This window comes from Melospiza melodia, chromosome 4 (genome assembly GCF_035770615.1).
Source record: "Melospiza melodia melodia isolate bMelMel2 chromosome 4, bMelMel2.pri, whole genome shotgun sequence".
NCBI lineage: Eukaryota > Metazoa > Chordata > Aves > Passeriformes > Passerellidae > Melospiza > Melospiza melodia.
Window position 1 is genome coordinate 96,913,043 of NC_086197.1, and position 22,773 is coordinate 96,935,815.

General features: G+C 44.6%; 3 protein-coding genes across 3 annotated transcripts; all 3 read right to left on the reverse strand.

Moving 5' to 3' along the window:
* Positions 1–957: 957 nt before the first annotated feature.
* On the reverse strand, positions 958–2,120 carry LOC134418118 (DNA/RNA-binding protein KIN17-like). The gene has a single exon (XM_063155938.1). It carries the CDS (start codon positions 2,118–2,120, stop codon positions 960–962), a length of 1,161 nt encoding a protein of 386 aa, XP_063012008.1. The 3' UTR covers positions 958–959.
* A 5,529-nt stretch (positions 2,121–7,649) lies between these two features.
* Positions 7,650–8,993, reverse strand: LOC134418119 (peptidyl-prolyl cis-trans isomerase-like 4). The gene has a single exon (XM_063155939.1). The coding sequence runs from the start codon at positions 8,991–8,993 to the stop codon at positions 7,650–7,652; it is 1,344 nt and encodes a 447-aa protein (XP_063012009.1).
* A 7,514-nt stretch (positions 8,994–16,507) lies between these two features.
* On the reverse strand, positions 16,508–17,476 carry LOC134418120 (E3 ubiquitin-protein ligase RNF113A-like). The gene has a single exon (XM_063155940.1). The coding sequence runs from the start codon at positions 17,474–17,476 to the stop codon at positions 16,508–16,510; it is 969 nt and encodes a 322-aa protein (XP_063012010.1).
* Between the last annotated feature and the right edge of the window lie 5,297 nt (positions 17,477–22,773).

Consider the following 22,773-nt stretch of genomic DNA (forward strand, 5'->3'; position numbering starts at 1 on the left):
TGCAAAAGCTGACAGAAAAAACTGTCAAAAACTGCTTTTTATACTATGTTAAAGCAGTTAAAATGGGTTACAAATAGTACTATATTAAAATAGTTTTGATCAATAATAACTTGCAAAAGCAAATACATAAATGTGAAAGCCAATACTTAAATTGGCATTTATAACAATAATCACTATTATTGCAACCTGATGAGGTCTTCTGGGTGAGAGATGGACGAGAATCTTGTTTCATGATCAGAAGGCTAAATTTATTGATATATGATATACAATACATTATAACTATACTAAAAAGAATAAGGAGAGAAGTTGCAGAGGCTGCTAAGCTAAGAATAGCATAGAAAAGAATAATAACAAAGTTCTGTGTCCAGCAGAAAGCAAGGACAAACTCTCCTGTGAGTGGTCAGCAAATCCAAACACTCACAGAAGCCCAATCACCACAGCACCTGTTGCATTCCACACCAGCCGATAACAATTGTTTACATTCTTCTTCTGGGGCCTCAGCTTCCCAGAAGATGAACAAATCCCAAAGAAAGGATTTCTATGAAAAAATAGAAATAGACTTGTCTGCGACAAGTCACTTCCAGGGTTCAGACTATTTGTTAGACGGTGAAGGCACACCTAGGAAAAGAAAGAAACAAAAATCCAGAGTCAATCAATCCAAACCAAAATAAACTGAAAACTATTTACATGGAGGTAGGGGGTGTAGGAGGGGGGTGACAAAGGATAAAGGGGTAAGGATAAAAAGGAGTATGAACTAAAGGTTCAATTGCACTTTACAACATTTAAACTTAACAACACATTAAACTTAACAGCATTTAGCTTAACTTACAACTTAAATGTAACAATTTAGCAAAGGACTCATTTAGGATTTACTGTAGTACAGGGCATTGTGTCTGCCTGAAAAAAGTCAGGAAGAAGGTTTTGAGAACTCAGATCTTCTCTGATGCATGATTAGCACCTCAGGCAAGTTTGGAAACATCTTCATACTGGATATCTTCAACTCTGCGCCCTTTTAAAGGTCCTGAGTTGATGGTTATTGTCACTGAAAACCTCTTCTCATTGATGGACTCCAAAATGGCTTCATTTCCCCTGTACCCACCATTTAACACCAACACTTTCTTGCCTGGTGCTGGTATTACAGTTTCTAGATGTGTCTGATCAAGTTTCAGTTTGTCCCCAGAGTCAATCACCTTCACAATTGCTGCATATTTATCAATCACTTCCTTAACAACTGCCTTCTTCTTGTGGTATTTCCCTTCCAGCTTTTTTGTAACAATTTTTACAATGATGTCACGCTGTAACCAGTAGTCTGTTCGAGATGTTCTTTTCTTCTCCTCCTCAAGCTCCATGATCTCATCAAGTGCAGATTTCTTCATTTTCTTCTTGGGCTGACCAGAGCAATGAGCTGCTCCTGTTCTTTTAACTGCATCCTCCACCATCTTCAGTGCAAGGACACTTGTTTGAGAAGACGCTGCAACTGAAGTACTTGCTCCTTTCTTTAATTTAAATGTAACTTTTTCATCTTTGTTTTCTCTGCTCAATTCAGTATAGACTGGCATTTCGAGTTCTTTCCCCCCCAAACCTCTTCTAACTTGTTGCTCAACTAATTTAGCAGTTTTTTCTTCATCATCGAGGTCCTGCTTCTTCTTCCCCTTTTGTTCCTGCTGCCTGCGAATGGTCTCTGGGTCCCTGTCGATGTACTGGATGTACCAGCCCTTAGGGGTCTCATCAACCCTGCAGAGCCCTTCTCTCCCCAGCCACTTGGTGAAGTCAGTCAGGGTCTCCCACTGGGTGGCATTCATGTGGATGTGCTCCCGATGGCTGATGTACTCGTTGTACACAACGTTGTTGTGCACTCTCCTTGTTCCAAACCGCCTCCTGAGCAACTCCAGGAAATCCCTTCGGAATTCCTCGGAGAAGTAGCCCATGAACTGCTGGGGGTTCTCAGCAGCCAGCAGCAGCTGTCTCTGGTGGGACTGGGACATGCAGTGACACTTGAAGCCGTTCTCGTCACGGCACTGCTTCTGGCACATCTGGCAGTACCAGCGCAGCTTCTGCAGCCCCTTGCTCTTAATACGGTTGGAGATGGCTTTGGGGCTAAGGAAATCTGATTTCCCCATGACACCAACCCTGTTCCAATCCTGCTCCCAACCCTGTGCCTGTGCAGTTCCCGCCCCCTCTGGAAATGGCAGCGGCCAATTACTAAATAGTGATTTACTTACACCCCTGTCTTACTTTAAAAAATTAAAGTGCTTAAGAATTTTGGAACCACAACTATGGGAAAAACAAAAACCCTCTCTGCTGGTTTGAAAGCAAACCAGTGGGAGATCCCAGGTCACAACTACAATTTAAAATAAAATGAAGCAGTACAAAAACACTGCCAGAGTCAGAATAGACCTGACCACCTGTGGGTCAGGGTGGTGGCACAGTCCCATTTAATGGTGGCTCAGCCCTCCTGCAGTGACAGATGTTGTTCTGTTGGAGCAAGGATCCTGTAGAAAGGTGTTTTACTCTGCAGGTCCTGCTGCTGTAGATGGGCCTGGTCTCCCTCTGGGAATGCAGTGGAGAAGAAAGCTGCTCCTCTGGGAATCCAGTGGAAAAGGCTGCCTGTGGTGTCCCAAACTTCACATTATATCCAGTTTGGAATGCCTGGCTCCTCCCCCTGGGCGGAGCATCTGACAATGGGATGATGGAATTTTATCAGCCATGCAGGGACACTTAATGGCCCATTAACAGAAGATAACCCCCCCAGAGGGAGGATGGGTCTTGGAAGAGATAAGGAACCCTGCCCCACCTGGTTTTAACAGATAAAGCATACATGCATTTGGTTTCATCTTGCATTGCAACCTAGGGCACCCTCCAACATTTTTTAAGTTAGAAAGTCAAGGCATTATTTTATTATCTCGCCAGGATGTTGTTCTGGCCAGGATGTACCATAGAAAGCATCTCATCCACACACATAGCCCAGGTATGCAGACAGAATCAATCCATCACACACCACTTTTACAAGATTTTTCAGATGTTTTATACAGTCAAAACTCATAGAAATTAATTCAGTCAGCATTCATGGGTCCCAGGTTGCAAAGTTCTTATATTTGGTGCCCTATTGGATCTGGATTTCTTTGCTTCTGATGTTAATTAGATTTTCATTCCTTGATTTTCTTATCAGGGTTTTCAGGAGGTTTCTCCAGCTGTTCCAGAGGCAGAGTCTGGGATAGATGTTCCTAAATGGGTGCTGATGTTCTGTTGATGGCCTTTATCTCTTTGGTGCTACTCCCAGTCTGTTGATATGCTGAGTTCATCAGGCCTCACACAGATAAACAGTGCCCTGGAAAGAAGCTTCAGTTCTCTTCCCCCAGGACAAAGGTGAACAACCCTGGCTAAAGTTATATAAACCAATTTTAAATTGATATATTTTCCAGCAGGAGAACCTATCATTGCCTCACCTGGGGACTGGTTTACAAATCAGGCTAGCCAAATATGGCCAAATTTACCTGTGCAGCTTCAGAGCAGCTGTAGCTGTGACGAACATTTCTCCCACATTTACTATAGCATAGGCACACTTGCATGCACACAGACATAAAGAGTCTGTACAAGGTACCTGCTAAAAACTCCCCTCAAAGGCAGTGAAATACTCACTTCAGATGCCTTTGCATCTTCTCCACAAGCCAAGGGTCGAGCCTTGAGCAGTGAGGGTCTCAGCCAAGGATTCATCAGGGATTCTCTGAGAGCAGTAAACTTGAGAGTTCACTCACTGAGAGGCCCCACTCAGAGGGAGGTTGCTGGTCACAGCCTCTGCAGTCCAGAAGGGCTCAGAAGGTCCCATTTTGTACCACTGTTTACAGGGCAACAAGACAGAGGGCATATATGTGTGTATATGTCACAGTTGAGACAGCCATGACACACGGAGTGTCACCATCAGAAAGCTTCAACCCATACAGAGGAACATCATTCCACTTCAGAAGGCTTCAACCCATACAGAGGAACATCATTCCACTTCAGAAGGCTTCACGCATCTGCCCTTCTTGTTCTTTAGCCCAACCCTTTATCCCCCTCATGTTTGTGCATTGCACCTGTGTGCCCTCTGTTCCCTGCTGTGGTTGGTCAGTGCACCTGGGCACAACTTTATATTGTACAAGTATTTTATTTATGCCCGGATACACTTTATATTTAATTTTATTTTTTATAGTATCCTGGAATGATTAGGGTTGGAAGGGACTTTAAAGGTCATCTAGTTCCAGCCTGCTGTTGTAAAACTTCTGCTTAAGGTCATTTACCCTAGTCCTGTCAGTACATGCCCTGACAAAAAATCCCTCTCCAGGCTTCTTGTTGGTTCTCTTAAAGCACTGGAAGGCTTCTGCAAGGTCTCTCCAGAGTACTCCAACGCTCTCAGCCTGTCTGTGGAGCTGCTGTGTATGGGGACAGGGCGCAACCTCAGCAATGCAAGGTCTGACCCATCCCCTACACACATTCCAAGCTCCCAAGATGTCTCTGAGGAGATCTTTCCCAGTCTGACACAGGTAACTCCAGCGTGAAATCTCTCTCAATGTGATTGAGTGGGGCTTATTCTCCCACCAGTTTACTCAGAAACCAGCATATCTTTTGGCACCCAGTGTGGGGCAAAAGAGAGAAGTTGGAATTAGAATTTTTTTCTAAAGCATTTGTGTATTGGGTACAGAAAGTCCCTGATCATCATGATGCCTGATGTATTCACATGGATGTTGCACTTTGCCCTGAATCTATTTCCACACATGGGGAACTATTTGTTCATCATGATGGCCTTTTGAAGGCCACAGAGAGGAATCAAAATTGCTTTGTTAATATGCTGTGTTTATTGCATGGTAACATCAGAGGGAATTAATTACATTTGGATTATATATTTGGTGTTGTTTGCCTGTGATAACCAGATCTCACCTCTGCTAGGCCTGGAATGAGCACCTTTCTGTCACAAATTTCTCTCTTCTGAGCTTATCTGATGAACTGTTGTGCATCTTATGGCAAGTTCCTTCCACTGTGATCTTGACAGTTTTTGGGACAGCCAACTGTGCCCTTTAAGTCCTCACAGATCTCTGGAGGTCCCTTCCAACCTCAGCCATTCTGTGACTCTGGGAATATCCCTTTGGTCAGTTAGGGTCAGCTGTCCTGGATGTGTTTCCTACCAACCTCTTGCCCATCCCCTGTTCATTCTGGCCTTTGGGGGGGGGGAAATTATTCACATTGAACCTGCTCCTCTTGGCTTGGAACCAAGCCACCTCTCTGGTATGCTTATTTGAGCAGAAATGACCCCTTGTGCTCCTTCCCCTGCCTATGGTGGGAGAGAATAACCTCTGGGTCCTGGCACCATGGCAATCATGCTACTGCAAAAATTACCTGTCCTGGCTGGAAGCAGGACAGATTGACCATGTACAGCCTCTCTGGGTAACCTGTTCTAGGGTTTCACCGCCCTCAATCTAAAAAAAATTTCTTCCTCGTATCTAAGTCTGTGTGTCCACACCACAGAGGCCCAACAGGCCTTAGAGCAGGCGTCCACAGAAACAGGAACATATTTAAGGGGACCAAATTTTGAGTAATGTCAGATTGCCATAGCTGAAGAGCTTGTAGCCCTCTGGGGTTTGTTCCATCCTGGGTCCTGGTGACATGCTGCTGAAAATCAGAGCACAAGGCAATGACATCACATGCTGGTGCAGATGTAAGATGGAATTGATGTTGTAGGGCATGAGCCCCTTGATGGAAAAACTGATGTGACTGAATTGCCTGGTGTAATGTGTCTGGTACCAGGGCAGCCCACACCAGGGCTGTTACCTTATCTGCATAGTCATTTCCTTCTACAATGAACCCAGGCAAGTTGGTGTGACTATAAACATGAAGAATATAAAATGGTGCAGTTTGTTGGCATAAAGTATGCCATAATGTTCTCAGCAAATGAAACTATTCCTTTTTATTTACCTCTTTCAGAACAGCACAGTCTAAACTACAAACTCAATTGCATACATACTGAGAGCCAGATACAACATTTCAATTCTCATAAGGCCATCAGCCTGGACATCAATCTTTCCAGTCTCTGACAACCACTTGTTTTTCACCCTAGGAATAGATTGTTGTGTTAACAAATGCTCATTCTCAACGTGTTTTCACATGGGAACTTGCAAACTACTTAGCTCCACTTAGAAGTGACAGGCCATCTAATTTAGCAAAGCAAGGCCTGATTTTATGAGGCCTTTCTTTTATAATTTCTCTATTGCTCTGTCACAGAGAGATAGAGAAATTGTAATTTCTAATTATAATAATAATATAATAATTATAATTGCTCTATCCCTCTTTTGTTCTGGTGTTCAAACAGCTTGCATCTTATTAAGACTGTTACTGGCTATCTGTTAGATACGGGATAAGACACAAAAAAGACCAGTGACAATCCACAAAATTTATTTAATCCAATCATGTCACTGATACAGGGTCTCATGGCATGGGAAGACAAAAGATAATGTTCAATGTCTCTTAGAGAAATAGAAATAATTGACCATTGTTCTAAAGCCCAAATAGCTGAGACTCAGGAATCATGTTGTTTAGGTAGGATCAAGTTCATTCGCTGGAAATGTTGACCTTGACATCACTGAATGTCTTTTCTGGGAGCTTTTGTTCTTGCTCTGAGCATGAAGGCTTAGCTGCATGGCGTGCCAGGGCTGGGCCTTGCTCAACCTCCAGCCCCTGAGAGCAGCTCCTGCCACAAGGTGCTCAGTCATCTTGCCCAGGGGCTGTCAAATCCAATTGGCAAACCAAAATCACTACACCCCCTTCCCTCTGAATTGTCATAATTTTGAAATTAAGGGGCTTTCAGGCAAAGATATGAGAAAAGGAATAGCACATCTTTACTAGTGTGTGTATGTATGTAATGACCAAGGAATGGACTCAGACCCATAGTGATAATCAGACATTTATTGAGAGAGACAAGACATTTTTATACACTTCTTCAAGACATAGTATTTCCTTACATGGTGTTTTACTCTAAGGGGCCTATCACACATTGCCACATCAGCAGCATCCTTTCTTAATGCCCCTATATGGGGTGATCACACATTGTTCAGGTGTCTGGCAGCTTCCAGCAGGACCCTCTCCATCAAGGGAGAGGATCCTCCTCATTTCACAGTGAGGACCTGGAGAACCTTTCCCAGGAAGGGTTTCCAATTTTACCTCAAAAGGGGGTCCAGCTTTTAAAAGACGAAATAAGCAAGTCAAAGTGACTTGATTACATTTTTAGTACAATCCCCTGGGTCTGATGGCATAATTCCCAACAGGCCAGGGCCAGGACCTGGCCAAGGCCTAAGCCTTGACTGGGAGGCTTTTCCTAAATATCTACTAGCAAACCTTTATTAATATCAGTGAGGAACATGACTTCACAAGAGCTTATCTTCCCAATAACAGGGGACAGATTAAAACACACAGTAACTGGTAACAACACACATCTTCCTATGAATGGAGACAGTGATTTAACAGACAACCTTAGGAAACAAAATTACAAGAGAAAGTTTCTGCCTACAGACTGAGACTCGGTCACTGCACCACTGCATCTCTGTTCCTTTTTTTTTTTTTTTTTTTTTTTTTTTTTGTAAAAAAGTCAAATTTATTATTTTAGTTCCCCTCTGCTTTTCCCTTCATCTGTACTTGTCTTTTTGTCTACTGTAAGTGTAATCTCTCTCCTTATAACGGCTGCGGCTTGAATGCCTGTGTCTGTTCTCACCCTTGCTCTTCTCCCTGCAGTGTTCTTCATGCTTTTGGTCAGACTCCTTAGATTTTTTGGCCCTCTTGTTATCTTCTTTACAGTGGTGGTGCTTCTTCTGCTTCTGTTTTTTAGCCAGGTGTGACTGACTTGTGTGAGACTCCTCTATATCCTCATCCAACACGAGGTCATACTTGGCATCTCGCTTTGGTTTTACTTTTTCTTTCAGAGCAAATTTAAAAGGTTTGTCACATTCCTTCTCATAGTCCTTGAAATCTTCCTTGGTATACTGCCCAGCTTTTCCTTTCCATTTAACCTTTGCAACAGACTGGCTAAAATCCACATGTATCCGTCTGTCATCAATCAGCACGTTGTCCATTTTGAAGTAGGCTTTCTCACAGTCTTCCTCCTTTTCAAACTCAATGAAAGCATAACAAACAGATTCACCAGTCTTCCAGTCTCGGATCACTTCACAACTTTTAATGGGACCAAATCGTGAAAATATTATCTCCAGGTCTTCACCTGTGGTCACAGGATTCAGTTTACAAACAAACAGCACATTTTCTGGTGGCTTGATGTCTGCATCTGGTAAGTCTCCCACCATTTCCAGAAGAATAGCACGACTTTTTGCTTCTTTTTCAGCCCGAACTTCTTCTATTTCATCTGCAGGCCGTCCTTTCATGTCATCAATTTCTTCATCTGCTCCTATTCTGCCACTGTCGAGCTGTTCCTTTGTAGGTTCTGGTGAGCGATCAGGAACACACAAGCCAGGTGGATCATCAAAGGGATCTTCTAAAATTACTGTATGGTTTATCCTGATATCCTGATATGGCATAAAATCCTTATCTACAAAGGTTTCATTAATTGTCTTCAATACATCCATGCCTTCTGTCACTTCTCCAAACACTGTATGTACACCATCAAGGTAATCCAGGTTTTCCCCTGTGGTAATGAGGAACTGTGATCCATGCTGATCACTTCCATTGTTCACCATTGACACTGTTCCCTTCTTCTTGTGCCTGATTCTGGGCACCTTTTCTGCCTCAAAAAATCTGGCTTGATCACCATACAGTTGACAAAATATGGATTCCCCTCCACGGCCGGTTCCCGTGGGGTCACCAGTTTGTATAATAAAATCCCGCTGGACATTATAAATAAGACAAAAGTTGTAGTACTTGACCTTGCAGAGCTTCAGGAAATTCAGACATGCTCGGGGCCGCTCCTCCGTGTACAGGTCGATGACCAGGTCACCCACTGTGGTCTCCAGCAGCACTGCCATGCTCTCAGGAACAGATTTGAGAATAGGAATAACAGCTGTTTACTAGGAAAATTAAAATAAAATGCAGCAGTACAAGAAGCACTGACAGAGTCAGAATACAACCTGGTACCCTGTGGGTCAGGGTGGTGGCAGCAGTCCCATTAAATGGTGGTTCAGCCCTCTGAATCCCACAAGGCCAGCTGTGGTTCTGGAGGAGCGGGGATCCTCCAGAAGGATGAAGTTTTACTCTGGAGGTCCAGTGGTGCTGTAGATGGGCCTTCCTCTGGGAATGCAGTGGAGAAAAAAGCTGCTTCTCTGGGAATCCAGTAGGTGAAGCTGCCTGTGGTGTTCCACAGCTCTAATTATATCCAGTTTGGAATACTTGGTTCCTCCCTCTGGGCGGAGCATCTCACAATGGGATGATGGAATTTTATCAGCCATGCAGGGACACTTAATGGGCCATTAGCAGAAGATAACTCCCAGAGGGAGGATGGGTCCTGGAAGAGATAAAGAACCCTGCCCCATCTGGTTTTAACAGATGGAAACAGCATACATGCATTTGGTTACATCTTGCATTGCAGCCTGAGACTAACAATTTTTCAACAGAAGTTCTTTTATGTAACAGGCGTTCCTCTTCCAATTTTTATATATTGGTGAGACTAAACACACACAACCTATTCCTATTCACATGCAGACATATATGCTCCTAAGAAACAAACTCACAGTATAACCTGCAGAACTCAATCATACAGTTCCTTTTTTTTTCTCTTATACCTACAGTTGAAACTTAAACAGCACAGAGGGGACTGAATCCCAGAAGGCAAGAGTTGCAGAATTGGCTTCAGGACTCAGACCTGCCAATTCTAACAGGTCCATACAAACCACGCAAAAAGGCACAAGGGGTGACTTCAACCCCACAAAACCACAGCTGCAAAATTCACAATTCACCCAGGCAATTATAAGATTTGGTGCAGCCCTTATAACAAATTAAATTTTGAAGGAAGCCTAATCCCCACACCAAAACCCTTGTTTTAGCTTTTGCAACTGAAACCAAACCGTTTTGTGCACCACATACTTTAGAATTCACCGTACAATTGCATTTTATGTGGTGTGACAGCCTGGTCAGAGAGCGAGAAAACTAGATAAGTTTTCCTGCTGGTGATGCCCGTCTTTCTTTGTCAGTGAGCAGGGGGACAGCGTAGCACCACCCCAAAAGCCACTTGGCCCTGCCAAGCCTCACCTTCACCTGCCCTGCACACCAGGGTCCGACCCTCTCACGGCCAGCAGGAGCTGCAGTTCCTGACTCAAGATCAACCACCAACATCACGGGTGAGGATGGAGCCATCCCCGCCATCAGCCGTTGTCACAACCACACCGGTCACTCCATCAGCTCCTGTATCGAGAGCCAGGGAGCCTGCAGAGATGTCCCAGCCACGCCCACCATCAGCACCTGCCCTCAGGTGTTTGGTCCAGCCAACGTCACACCCCCCGCCAGCTTCCCCCTCCGGTTCCTCTAAAGCTGTCTCAAATTCAGTACGCGCTGCCAGGCATAAGGTGATTGACTGGGAGGTGGCCCGAGATTTGCTACATGATGTTGAAGAATATGGCCTTGGCTCTGCACAAGTTTTGCAGACTCTCAGAGTGCTAAACTCAGGCCTGCTTTTTCCATCTGATATTAGAAAAATAGCTCAGGTACTGTTCGACCCTGTACTGTTTGGTATTTTTTTGAAGTACTGGAGGGAGTCTGCTGAAAAGGCTGCAGCAGGCAACAGGTATTTGCCTCAGCAAGATCCTAGGTTTCAGGTGGGGGTGGACGTTCTCCTCGGAGAACAGGTCTTTTCCAGTCCTAATTTTGAGGCTACCTGGGACTCTGCTGTTCTTGAGCAGAGTCAAAGGGCAGGATTTCGTGCATTGTTAAGAACTATTGAATTGGCCTCCCCTGGGCCAGCATTTGCAGCAATAACTCAGGGAGAAGATGAACGTTTTCTGCCATTTGTCCAGAAGCTTGCTGATGCCCTTGAGAAGCAGATTGAGGATGATGCCCTAAGGGAGACGTTATGCAAGCAGTTAGCCCAGTGCAATGCAAACAGTCAGTGCAAGAGGATCATAGCTACTCTTCCAGGCATCCCATCACTAGTAGACATGGTCAATGCATGTGCCTGGGTAGGGTCTGTAGGCCGCACAGTGCCTGCTCTGATGGCTCCCTTACAGCCAGGCCAGATACCCTTAGGGGGTGGACAACAGAAGAGGAAAAATAAGGGCAAGGGAGGACAAGGAACATGCAATCCATCATGGCCAGGTGCCTCCTTCTTGTGCGCTAGATGCCTAAGGCCAGGCCATTTTGCTGAGCAATGCAAGGCTAAATTTCATGCCAATGGCCAGCCTTTGGCAGACCCAGGAACAGGACAATGAGCACAGGGGAATTGTGCCCTGACACAAGTGATTCCTCAGGGCATGGTGCTGGCTCAGACCTGCCCAGCCAGCTCGGAGGCATCACCCAGGGCTCCACCGGTGTGGATGCACATACCACCAACACAGTTTTCTTAGAATCCTGTAGTGAATATAATTTTTCTTTGGATGTGTTCAGACCTTTGGGACAAGGACTGGGTGCACTGCTTGTGAGAAGATCTAGTGTCACCCACTAAGGAATCTTTTTGCACCCAGGAGTCATTGACTCTGACTTTTCAGGCCAAATTTGTGCTACGGTTTTCATGTACACCCCCCATCACTATTCCAGCAGGGACTCAGATTGCTCAACTTGTGCCTTTTTAGTCATGCATCCCCAGGATTGGCCAGCAGTCTCATGGGAATGGTGGCTTTGAATCCATGGGCTGCCACAAGTCTTCTGCTCTGCAGATGTTTCTGCTCAGCCACCACAGATGACATGTACCCTGATTCTGCTGGGTGCCTGGCTGCCTTAGATCCATCTCCAAGGTTTGCTCAACACCGGGGCGGATGTGACAGTCGTCTCCCTCTTTGTATGGCCTCTTATGTGGCCTTTGGCTCCCATAGGTTTGGCCATTGGAGGGCTGGGGTTGTGGCACATACCTTGGTGAGCCAACACTCTGTGCTGATCAGTAATGTGAATGGGCAGACAGCCACAGTTCAGCCCTATGTCACTGCAGCTCCAATCAGTCTTTGGGAGCAGTATGTACTAGCAGCCAGAAGTGGGATGGATTTTTAACTGGGGACACTGCATTGAAGGGCAGAAGATACCCTACACTGCCTTTACAGTGGCTGGTGGACAAACCCATTTGGGTTCATCAGTGGCACCAGACAAAAGAAAAATAGTTGCCCTTTGTGAACTGGTTCAGGAGCAACTGCAACAAGGACACATTGAGCCTTCTATTAGTCACTGGAATACTCCTGTCTTTGTGATAAAGAAAAAATCTGGGAAATGGAAGCTAGGACAGGACCTCTGAAAAATTAATGCAGTGACAGAAAGCATGGGGGCAGTGCAGCCTGGTATGCCCACACCCACCATGCTCCCTGCTGGATGGGACATCTTGATCATTGATTTGAAGAAATTTTTTTTCACAATTCCTTTGCATCCTGATGACAAACCAAAGTTTGCCTTCACAGTGTCTTCAGTCAGTAATGCTGAACCTGTGCAGAGATATGTGTTTTGCAGAGATAGCCAAAAACTCCACAACTCTGTGAAAGTTGTAAAGCCAGTATGTTTATTATTACAGCGCCGGACGCATGTGGAGATTACTCTCCTTAAAAGGCATGCGTACCTCTGGGAACTTCAGGTCTCTTTTTATCCCCCTGTCAAATACATATGCATACAGTTTCGCAATAGGTTCACACATATTCATTTTTATGAATTTCGCATGATATTTGCCACCAGTTCTTCTTTATCAGAAAGGATTCCTTTCTGATAAAGGAATGACCTGCTTTCACAGCAGTCTCTGTCTCTCTTTATCATCCTCTGTCTCCCCCTACTTATCTCTGTCCTTCACTGAATCCCTGAGCCTAGGCCTTGCAGTCAGGCTACAGACTACAGGCTTCAAACTACAGACTGAACTCAAAGATGTACATTTCACCTAAATCAAAATGGATTTCTACTCTAGAGAATTTCCACTCTGTCTCAAATGGAAGGTTTTGCCACAGGTTTTGCTGTCACAATAGCCTGACTATCTATCAGTGGTATGTTGCTCAGGCCTTGTCTGGAGTCCACAAGCAGTTTCCTCACGTATTTGTTATCATTCCATGGACAGCATCCTGGTGGCAGCATCCCCCAGGATGAGTTGCTGAGGGTACAGCCTCAGCTGTTCACTGCTGTGCATTCTTGTGGGCTGCAGGTGGCCCCGGAGAAGGTTCAGCAGCACCCTCCTTTGAAATATCTGGGAGTCAAAATTCTTGACAGAACTATTCAGCATCAGGAGGTGCAATTCTCGGATTCTGTTAAGATCTTGAATGATGCCCATAAATTGATGGGTGTCGTCAGCTGATTGTGTCCTTACTTGGGACTAACTGACAAAGAACTGTCCCCATTGTATGACACCTGGGGCCATGGCTAAGCAAGTGTTTCCACAGATACTGGAGTTTGATAGGTACCTGTGAGGCATGTCTACCCTGATTTGTGACACCAAAGACAGAATGTGGCCAACAGGCAACCTCAGAGTGATGATAAAGATGTCAACCATCAATCAGATGGCCCCTCCATGAATGGGGAGTGAACATTCCATCCTTTCTTTGTTTCCGAAAAGGACTGTTGACAGGCTAAGACTGTCAGTTCTTTCAACAAATTAATGATTAGTTGTTACTATATTATTAGACTTAGTATTGATATTGTATTAGAATAAGTAGCTGATTTTAGGATTAATAGTTTATTTCTTGTAAGAGGGAATCACAAGATCCAATCTCTCTGACCATTTTAAATCGGTGTCCAGTTGAGGTTCTGATTGATAACTAGCAACTGCTACAGGAACCTCTGCAGCTCTGTTTGTTCTCCTTTCTGCAAAGGACCCTGCAGAGAATTTAAACAAAAAGGGGGACCTGTGGATGTCACAGGCTGGTCAGAGAGCGAGAAAACTAGATAAGTTTTCCCAGAATTGGCTTGTGAGACTTTGGGGTGTAGAAGATAAATAATGATAGCTTATCATAACCTGCAGGTGGTGTTTTTTGACTCTCTGTTTTCTTGTTTTTCTCAAAGATTGTTTATTAGAAAAGTGTCTCATAAATTATCCAATCAGGTGCAATGTACTGTTTAATTGACCAGACAGGTCTGTCTGTATTGGAACAATGTATAAAACAGGATCTGAAGTAAAGACACATCCTTCATGCAAACCAACCCTCTGGTGAGTCTGTGTCATTTCTTATTCAGTGACGACAATTTTATACTTTTAACCTGGCTCAAAGACTCAAATCCACTTTTGATATTCACTTATATAACTTCAGACATATATTTAATAGACGGTAGCAAATTAGCCATCACTTGTAATTTTTTTCATTATACAATTTTGTTATTGATGCCAAAAGATTTTTGCTTTTTATATGTTTTTCATATATTTGTAGCTCTGTAGACTATTACTGTATAGTTATATAGTTTCTTCAGCTAATTCCAGTATTTTGTTAGATAAACACATTCCTGGAATCCTGTTCTAATCTTGCTATTTCAGTGAACAATAGCCATTTTACTTTCCCATGTATTTAGATATAAACAATGTGGAGCTAGAAGCAAATGGGAGGCTTCAGTAGGGGCCCAAACCAAGAGGGGGAATTACTTCAGTAACTGTACTTCTAACGGGATTCTTGTCAATTATGCCAATTTGCTAAACTTACAAATAATATCAATAAATTCTCAATAATTCTTTTATAGAGGGTTCAAAATTCCTGTGCTTACACATCTGATAGGCCAACGTCTTAACACCATCCAGCTCACTGGCCTCACTGCAGACTTAGCAGTCTGTATTGAGGCTCAAATGAGATTGGTTGGGGTCCCTGTTTGAGTTCAAATCCAGCCTATGATTGTCTTATCCTGGAGACTCATTTACTTCTACTCTATAACAGCTAGGCTGGACAAGTTAAGGTCTGCTATGGCCAGTTTATCTGTACAGCCCACAGGCCAGCTGTAGCTGTGACAGTTCCCCCTTTCTCTCTTTAAAAAAGGGCAAAGTATTCTTTGCCATCCTCTGCAGGGCCCTTTGCAGACAGTGTTATGGTGGGTCATTCATCAGAGACACACAAACGACACAACTCTCAAAGGTTCTTGTGAAAAACAGCCTCAAGTTTATTCTCACAGCTCCTTTATAGGAGCTGCAAATTGACCAAACTTACACATGTGATTCATTGAAGTCTTAGCACCATCCAGTTCTCCAGCTAATGACACATCTGCATTTAGGGCTGAATGACATTGGCTGAGGGTCCCTGTGTAGATTTGAATCCAGCCCTTTCCTTGTTCACCCAGGGAGTTGTTTTCTTCTAGGATGGTTGGGTTTCAGATCAGCTGCAATGTGACAAACAGGATGACAAAGCCAGCATGATGTCACTGATGATAAGCCCAGGTCAAATAAGGCTTTCCACCCAAGTGGACAAGCCCAGCCCACCTAGGCAGGGATGCATCCCATGTATCATCCAGGAGCTGTCAAATCTCCAGCAATACAATCTTTCAGGATAGCATGCTGCAGGAATTACAAATTAAAACTTAACATTACAAACAAGAAAAAATTCAACTTTAGAACTGTCAGAAAAAACAACATAATAAACAGTTTGTCTTAGTTTGGGTTTGTGACCCATGTCCTTAAATAGATAAAATCCTTAAAGTCCCTCATATCCTAAATATATCTACAAATTACAACTCAACACTACAAACAAGAAACTATTCAACTCAAAACTATCTCAATTAAAAAACAAACATCCTTCTCCTATTGGTGTTTCTCAAATGTTTGAGTCTTGGGGTTCAAGTAGGGTGATGAGTAGATTGTCCTGCCTTTGTTGACAACATTCTGCATCTGACAAACTGTCAGCATGCTAGTGTTTTGCAGAGAAAAGAAGAAACCCCACAATTTTGTAAAAGTTGTAAAGCTTGGTATGTTTATTACAGCGCTGGACGCATGCGGAGATTGCTCTCCTCAAAAAGGCATGTGTGCCTCTGAGAACTTCAGATCTCCTTTTATCTCCCCTTCCAAATACATATGCATACAGTTTCACAATAGGTTCATACATATTCATTCCGTGTGACATTTATCACCAGTTCCTCTTTATCAAAAGAACTCCTAGGCCAGGGCAGATTGGCCTTGTAACCGTTTCTGGTTTTCTTTTTCTGTCTCCTCACTATCCCTGTCCTGCAGTGTTCCCTTCAGCTTTGGCCTTATAGACTTTTCACCTCTCCTAGACACTTTACCTGATTCAAAATGGATTTTTACTCGGGGGGATTTTCACTCTGTCTCACTAGGTCATGTTGAAGGCAATGGAAAAACATGAGAACACCCAAAACTTAGATGGGGGGTATACACCCATGAAGCATTCTGTTTTTTGGGTTTCTTTCCTCCTACAAAAGCTTTATTCAGTTATGTACAGAACATGTTCTGCTACTCTGGATCCTCTTCATGGTCTGACTGCTGCTCCTCTTCCTGCCCTTTGTGTTTTTCCAATTTTGCCATGAGCTCTCTTGCAGGGTTGAAGACGCCGCTGGTTTGCTTCCCGCAGATGTAGCAGCGCTGGGATTTGCGGTAGTGCTGCAGGGCACAGCTCTCACAGAAGTAGTGCCCACACCTGGTGACCACGGGGTTCTTGAAGGAACCTCTGCAGATGAAGCACTTGAAGGGCATGTCCTCCTCACCACTGCTCAGCTCGTAGTTCTCATCGTCGCTGGTGCCGTAGCGGCGCTCGTCCAGCTCCCGTTCCAGCTGCCAGCCGTGCTTGTAGTCCGAGCGGTCGTGCAGGAACTTGCAGCTGTCCCCAAAGCCACAGAACCCGGTCTCTTTGTAGTCCTTGCAGATGTCAGGCTGGTAGTCCCAGCGCACCGTGGCCCGCAGGTGCTCCGGAGCACAGATGGGGCCTTTCCTGACCATTCCTGAGGAGGCATTTCCCATCGATGTGTCCTTGGGCTTCATGTACTTCTGGTAATTGTTAATACCACGGTAAATTTTATCGTCTTCCTTTCCTCTCAGCTCCTCCTGGATTCTTTGGCTGCGCTCAAAGATGGCCTGGGCATCCTTGTCCTTCTCTGTGTCCAGTTCATACCCTGCTGTGGCCCCCATGTCTTCTGGGCCAGCAGGTTTTGCTGACCTGGTCGATTTGTAGGTGACCCTGATCTCCTTGGCAGGATCCTCATCCTCGCTGCTGCTCTGTGCATACTCCGGCCTCTCCCTCATGCAGCGCCTGGTCCTCTGGATCATGGGGTTGGGGGTGTCCCTGGGCAGCTTCTTCCTCACCACGGTGCTGCCCTCCTCCCCACTGCTGTCCTGCTCACTGTTGGGACGTTTTCGCCGGCCACCTCCCGCAGCTCGGACCCGCTTCTTGAACACAAAGCTGCACACACTGCTCTCCTCTGCCATCAGGTGCTGCTGGTTAGAAAATAAAGGCAGAAAAGGCTTGAACTGAGTCAGGGTATAACCTGGCACCCTGTGGGTCAGAGTGGTGGCAGCAATCCAATTAAATGGTGGCTGCAGTCCTCCTGCAGTGACAGGTGTGGTTCTGGTGGAGCAGGGATCCTGGTGAAGGGTCTGGTCTTCCTCTGAAGGTCCAGGGGTGGCTTTGTGGTTCTTCTCCTCTGGGAGTCCAGTAGGTGAAGCTGCCTGTGGTGTTCCACAGCTCAGATTATATCCAGTTTGGAATGCTGGGCTCCTCCCCCTGGGTGGAGCATCTCACAATGGGATGATGGAATTTTATCAGCCATGCAGGGACACTTAATGGCCCATTAGCAGAAGATAACCCCCCCAGAGGGAGTTATCAGGGATGAGTCCTGGAAGAGATAAAAAACACTGCCCCACCTGCTTTTAACAGCTAATAAAGAAGGTGATATAATACATTCTTTTGATTACATCTTACATTGTAACCTGAGACACTCAGTATAGCACCTCTTTTTTGGTGAGGTTCAGCATTCTGAAATGTTAGACAGTTTTACAAAACTATTTTTTCATACTTGTTGGACTCATAAGGTTTATGAGTTCAACTAAGGCTGCCTTGCTTTTCAGAGCCGTACCCTTACAGATCCAGGTACCACCACAACCCAACTAAATTTACATATCCCAGATTTTCACCCTTATCCCTCCCACCAACCAGGTTTCAGGGAGATCCCCATAAGCTATATCCACGGAAAGAGGAAAAGGTCAGTGGGGAGCAACTTCCAGTAAAATTTTCCAGCAACAAACTCATAGCAGTCTGTAAAAAGAATCTTATAAGACATCAAAAACACAGCAATCACTAATGAAACTGAAGTTACCTAGTACCCAACTACTAACAGTGGTGATCAGCGCCATGTAGGCAGCAAGCTGGAGTAGCCAGCTATCCTTTTGAGAACTTTTCTGGAACTGCAGTCCGATTATTCCCCAAATACAGGTGTGTATTCCTTTCCATTTACAGGGTTAAGCTTTTCTAGCTTGATTTCTGCTAAGGCAGTGGTATCCCATAGTGTCTGGAATAGGCCACCAATGCATGTTTAAAATGCCTATTCCTCTTACATCCAAATACAAGCAACACTTGCAAAAATCCCATATTGTTATTCCTACTCAAGTAACTTCATTTTTTTATGCTTGTGCTGGTTTGAAAGTAACCAGCATCTTGGGTGATTTAATGATTATAATTTATTCCCTGATCATCTGTTTTATACCCAAAATGGTTGCTGTACCTTTAAGGCTCTGGTGGGGGGTGGGAGATTGAGCCCCTCTTCCTTGGGTTTTTTCAAAGCATCACTCCCCAGGCATCTGTGATGCTGTGCAGACTGCATTCTTTTTTTCTTTTTTGCTTGGTTTCTGTTAGCTCAGGCAAGAAGTTTTTTCCCTTTCCCTGTCCTTGGAGAGGCTGTGGCAGTGGTCACTTGGTAGCTTTCCTCAAAGTGAATTGTACAGTTTGGTTTTGGTCTGAGATCAGAGAGAATGACCAGTGGGAGAAGAACTGGCCAGAGAAGGCTGCTCCATCTCAGCCCCTGACCTCAGAACATCTGAGCCAGCAGGAGAAAGGACACCAAATCCACTTGCTTCAGCTGCTGTGAAGAGGAGACCAACACCAGGGACTCACCAGGTTCCCATCTGATTTTGGTCAAGCTTCTGCATGAACCCCTTGTTTTTTAGGGTTTTTTTCCTTGAGACAGGAAAACACCCCTAAAAACCTTGTCCTACCATGTTGCCAGCTGTTGTGGGTTTTTTTCTTTCTATAGAATTTTGGGTGTTTTGTTCTATTGGGGGGGGGGGGGACAGTTAAATATCTAGCATTTATTCACCCCTTTTTCTGTTCCATGTGGGCACTCCCTCCATTTGTCAACAGCGGGATTTGAGTCCCCAGGAGTGAATCAATGTGCAGATTGTAGATGGCTTGGGCATTGGTAACAGGAATGTCCCCAGGGGCAGATGGGGACAGAGGGAACCGACCTACCCCTGCTCCAGGGATGAAGGGAACCAGGGACAGAATCCACAACTGAATCCCTGGTTACAATAAAGCTGAGGAAGTGGAAAATTGGCTTTTTAATAGACACTCTGCCCACTTACTTGGTATTAAATACAAACCAGGGAAAAAGAAGCCAAGAAACTGCAAATGGTTTTGGTGCAACAGGAGAAGTGGAAAAATGAACATTCTTTAACCCCATTAAATTCAGAAAACAGTGGATAATACACTGATTTTTATATATGCCTGAGTGTCTGGTTCCTCTTTTAGGATGAAACCTGTTAAGTAAATTGGAGGCTCAGATTGTATGTAAAGATGGAAAAATCAGTTATTGGTACCTGAGACTAAAGCCATCAAAGGAAGGACTTTTATGTCGCAGGGAACACCAGAACCAGACAATTCTGGAGGAATACCCAGAAGCAGGAGAAAATGCAGTAACATCCCTGGTTTGAGCCAGTGGAGCTCCAGACTATTCCCAACAAGCTCAGCCTGTAAGTTTTTAGGATTTTTTAGGATCCATCCTAAAAAATGGATCAAGACTGGTAAGGCAGAAATTGCATCATTTAAAATCAGGGAAATCAAGAGCCCAATAGAAAATTTCATGGAAAAATCACTGGTGGTTTAAAGTGATAGATTTGAAGGATGCCTTCTTTTGCATACCTCTTGATAAGCAAAGTCAGGGCATTTTTGCCTTTGAATGGGAAAACCCCCAAACTGGTCAGAAGACTCAGTTTACCTGGACTGTGTTACTGCAAGGATATAAAACAGTGCAATGATTTTGGGGAACCAGCTGGCAAAATAATTACAGGTCTGGAAAAAAGAGAACCCAGAATGGTTGGTCCTGCAGTATGCTGATGATCTCTTACTAGCAACTGAACCTCATGAAACATATATGGAATTGACTGTGAGTGCTCTAAATTTCCTAGGCCAAGAAGGTTACCAAGTGTCTCAGGAAAAAACTTAAATCATGAGGCAGCAAGTTACCTGCCTAGGATTTGAATCAGTACCAGAACAGTGGACATTGGGAATGGACAGAGAAGAAGCCATGTGCCATGTACTCCAGCCTGGGACTGCCCAAGATTTATCAGCATCCTCAGGTGTGGCTGCATGATGCAGATTGTGGGTCTCAAATTGCAGAATTTTGGTAAAACCATCATATGAGCTCTTAAAGGAGGCCTTGGAAGGACCTCTGATTAGGACTCCTGATGGTGAACGTGCATTCTGTAACCTAAAGCTGGCTCTGATGTCTGCACCTGCCTTAGGACTTCCAGACTTAACAAACCCTTTGAATTTTTTGTGCATGAAGAGCAGCCCCTCACCCTTGGAGCTCTGGCTCAGAAGGTAGGAGACTTCAAGAGGCCCGTGGGGCATGTTTGGAAACAAGTAGAAAAAGTCAGCCATGGTTGGCCCTGGTGCCTGTTAGCCAGAGCTGAGACTATTCTCATCCAAGAGGCCAGGAATTTGGGACTGAAGACATTAGTGCACAGTTTGAATGCTGCATCAGGACAAAAGGGGGGCATTGGCTTTCCCTGAGTCAAATGCTGAAGCATCAAACTGTTCTACTGGAGCAAGAGGATGTGGAAATTAAAGGAACCACAGCAGTAAGCCCAGTCCAATTCCTGAACACCCCAATGCAAGGAGAAGAGCCACTGACCCATGACTGCTTACAGAAAATTGAGAAGGTTTGTGCTGGTTGGCCAGACCTACAAAATGCACAAAATGGAGATCCAGCAGAGTTCTTCTCAGACAGAAGCAGCCTTGTGCAAGAAGGTGAAAAGCCAGCTATGCAGAAAATGCATCAACCTAAATAATAGAAGCTGCACTGCTGCCCATGGACAGCTCAGCACAAAGGGCAGAACCCACAGCACTGCAGAGAGCCTTGGGAGTGGCAGCAGGAAAAAGAGCAAACATATGGACCAGTTTGAAATTTGCATTTAGCACTGGCCATGCCCATGGGGGTATATGGAGGGAAAGAGACCTATTAACAGCACATGGCTCTCCAATTAAATAAAAACAAGAAATACTGTTCCTCCTTGATGCTATCCAACTGCCCAAAGTGGCCATGCTACACTGCAGGGCACACCAGTGTGGGGATTCCCAAATTTGTGTGGGAAATAAATAGACTTGCAGGTAAAGCTGCTTGAGAGGTTGCACAACGAGGCATCCTAGCATTAATACCTGAGACATTAATACCTGAGAAAACCATTTCACTTCCAGAAGGTAGCCCTGGGTATAGTCAGGCAGATTTAAAATTAGCTGCTTACCTAAAAGCCCTGAATAAAGAGGATGTGTGACTGGTTACACCCAATAACCAGGTCATAATTCCATCACAACTGATGTTACAAATTGTAAAGGACAAACACCAGCAGACCCAGTAAGGAATTGATGCTATGGTGACCAGTCTGCAGACCCAGATACTGAGTGCTCATATGACAAAAATTGTCAGGTCTATTACAGAAAAATGCCCACTATGTCAAAATAATTGTTTGAATTCAAAAGGACCTCCTCCAGGGATCACTAAAAGAGGAAACAATCCAGAGGATTACAAACTGATTTTTCTGAGCTGCCACACCAACAAGGAGACAGGTATCTCCTAGTGTTGGTAGATAGCTTCCGGCCATCCAATAAAAATTTCTACTGCTGCACCAACAAGGCCAGGGAAGTCACCAAGGTGCTCCACAAAGAGGTCATACCCAGTTTGGAGTGCCTACAGGGATGTCACCTGATAGGGAACCCCACTTTGTATCTGAAGTACTTCAGCAGCTTAGTAGGACTTGGGTATAAACTGGGATGTACACACTCCATGGTGACTGCAGTCCAGTGGAAGAGCTGAGCACATGAATCAAACCCTAAAAAGACAAATCAGCAAAATATGTCAGGAAACTTTCTTGAGATGGCCACGGGTGTTATCACTAGCCTTGTAACAAGTTAGAGTACAGCCCCAAACTAACCTGAAGGTGAGCCCATATGAGTTGATATTTGGGGGTCTGTATTCTGTTGCAACCTTCCCTGGGTCCAAGACAGAGACTAGAAGTCAGGAAATGGATCAATAATTAATTTCATTAGGGAAATCCTTGAACAGGCTAAAAAAGTTTATCATTCCCTCAGAACCTGTTGCCCTAGACACCCCAGTTCATTCATTCCAGCCTGGGGATGACATACACATCAAGACCCAGAAATTGGAGCCACTTCAGGAGCATGGAAAGGACCTTACCTGGTTCTGTGGACTACAAGAACAGCTGTGAAAGTGAAA

Excerpts from the sequence above, each read along its gene's own strand:
- LOC134418118 (XM_063155938.1), bottom strand. The coding sequence starts at position 2,120 with ATGGGGAAATCAGATTTCCTTAGCCCCAAAGCCATCTCCAACCGTATT.
- LOC134418119 (XM_063155939.1), bottom strand. The coding sequence starts at position 8,993 with ATGGCAGTGCTGCTGGAGACCACAGTGGGTGACCTGGTCATCGACCTG.
- LOC134418120 (XM_063155940.1), bottom strand. The coding sequence starts at position 17,476 with ATGGCAGAGGAGAGCAGTGTGTGCAGCTTTGTGTTCAAGAAGCGGGTC.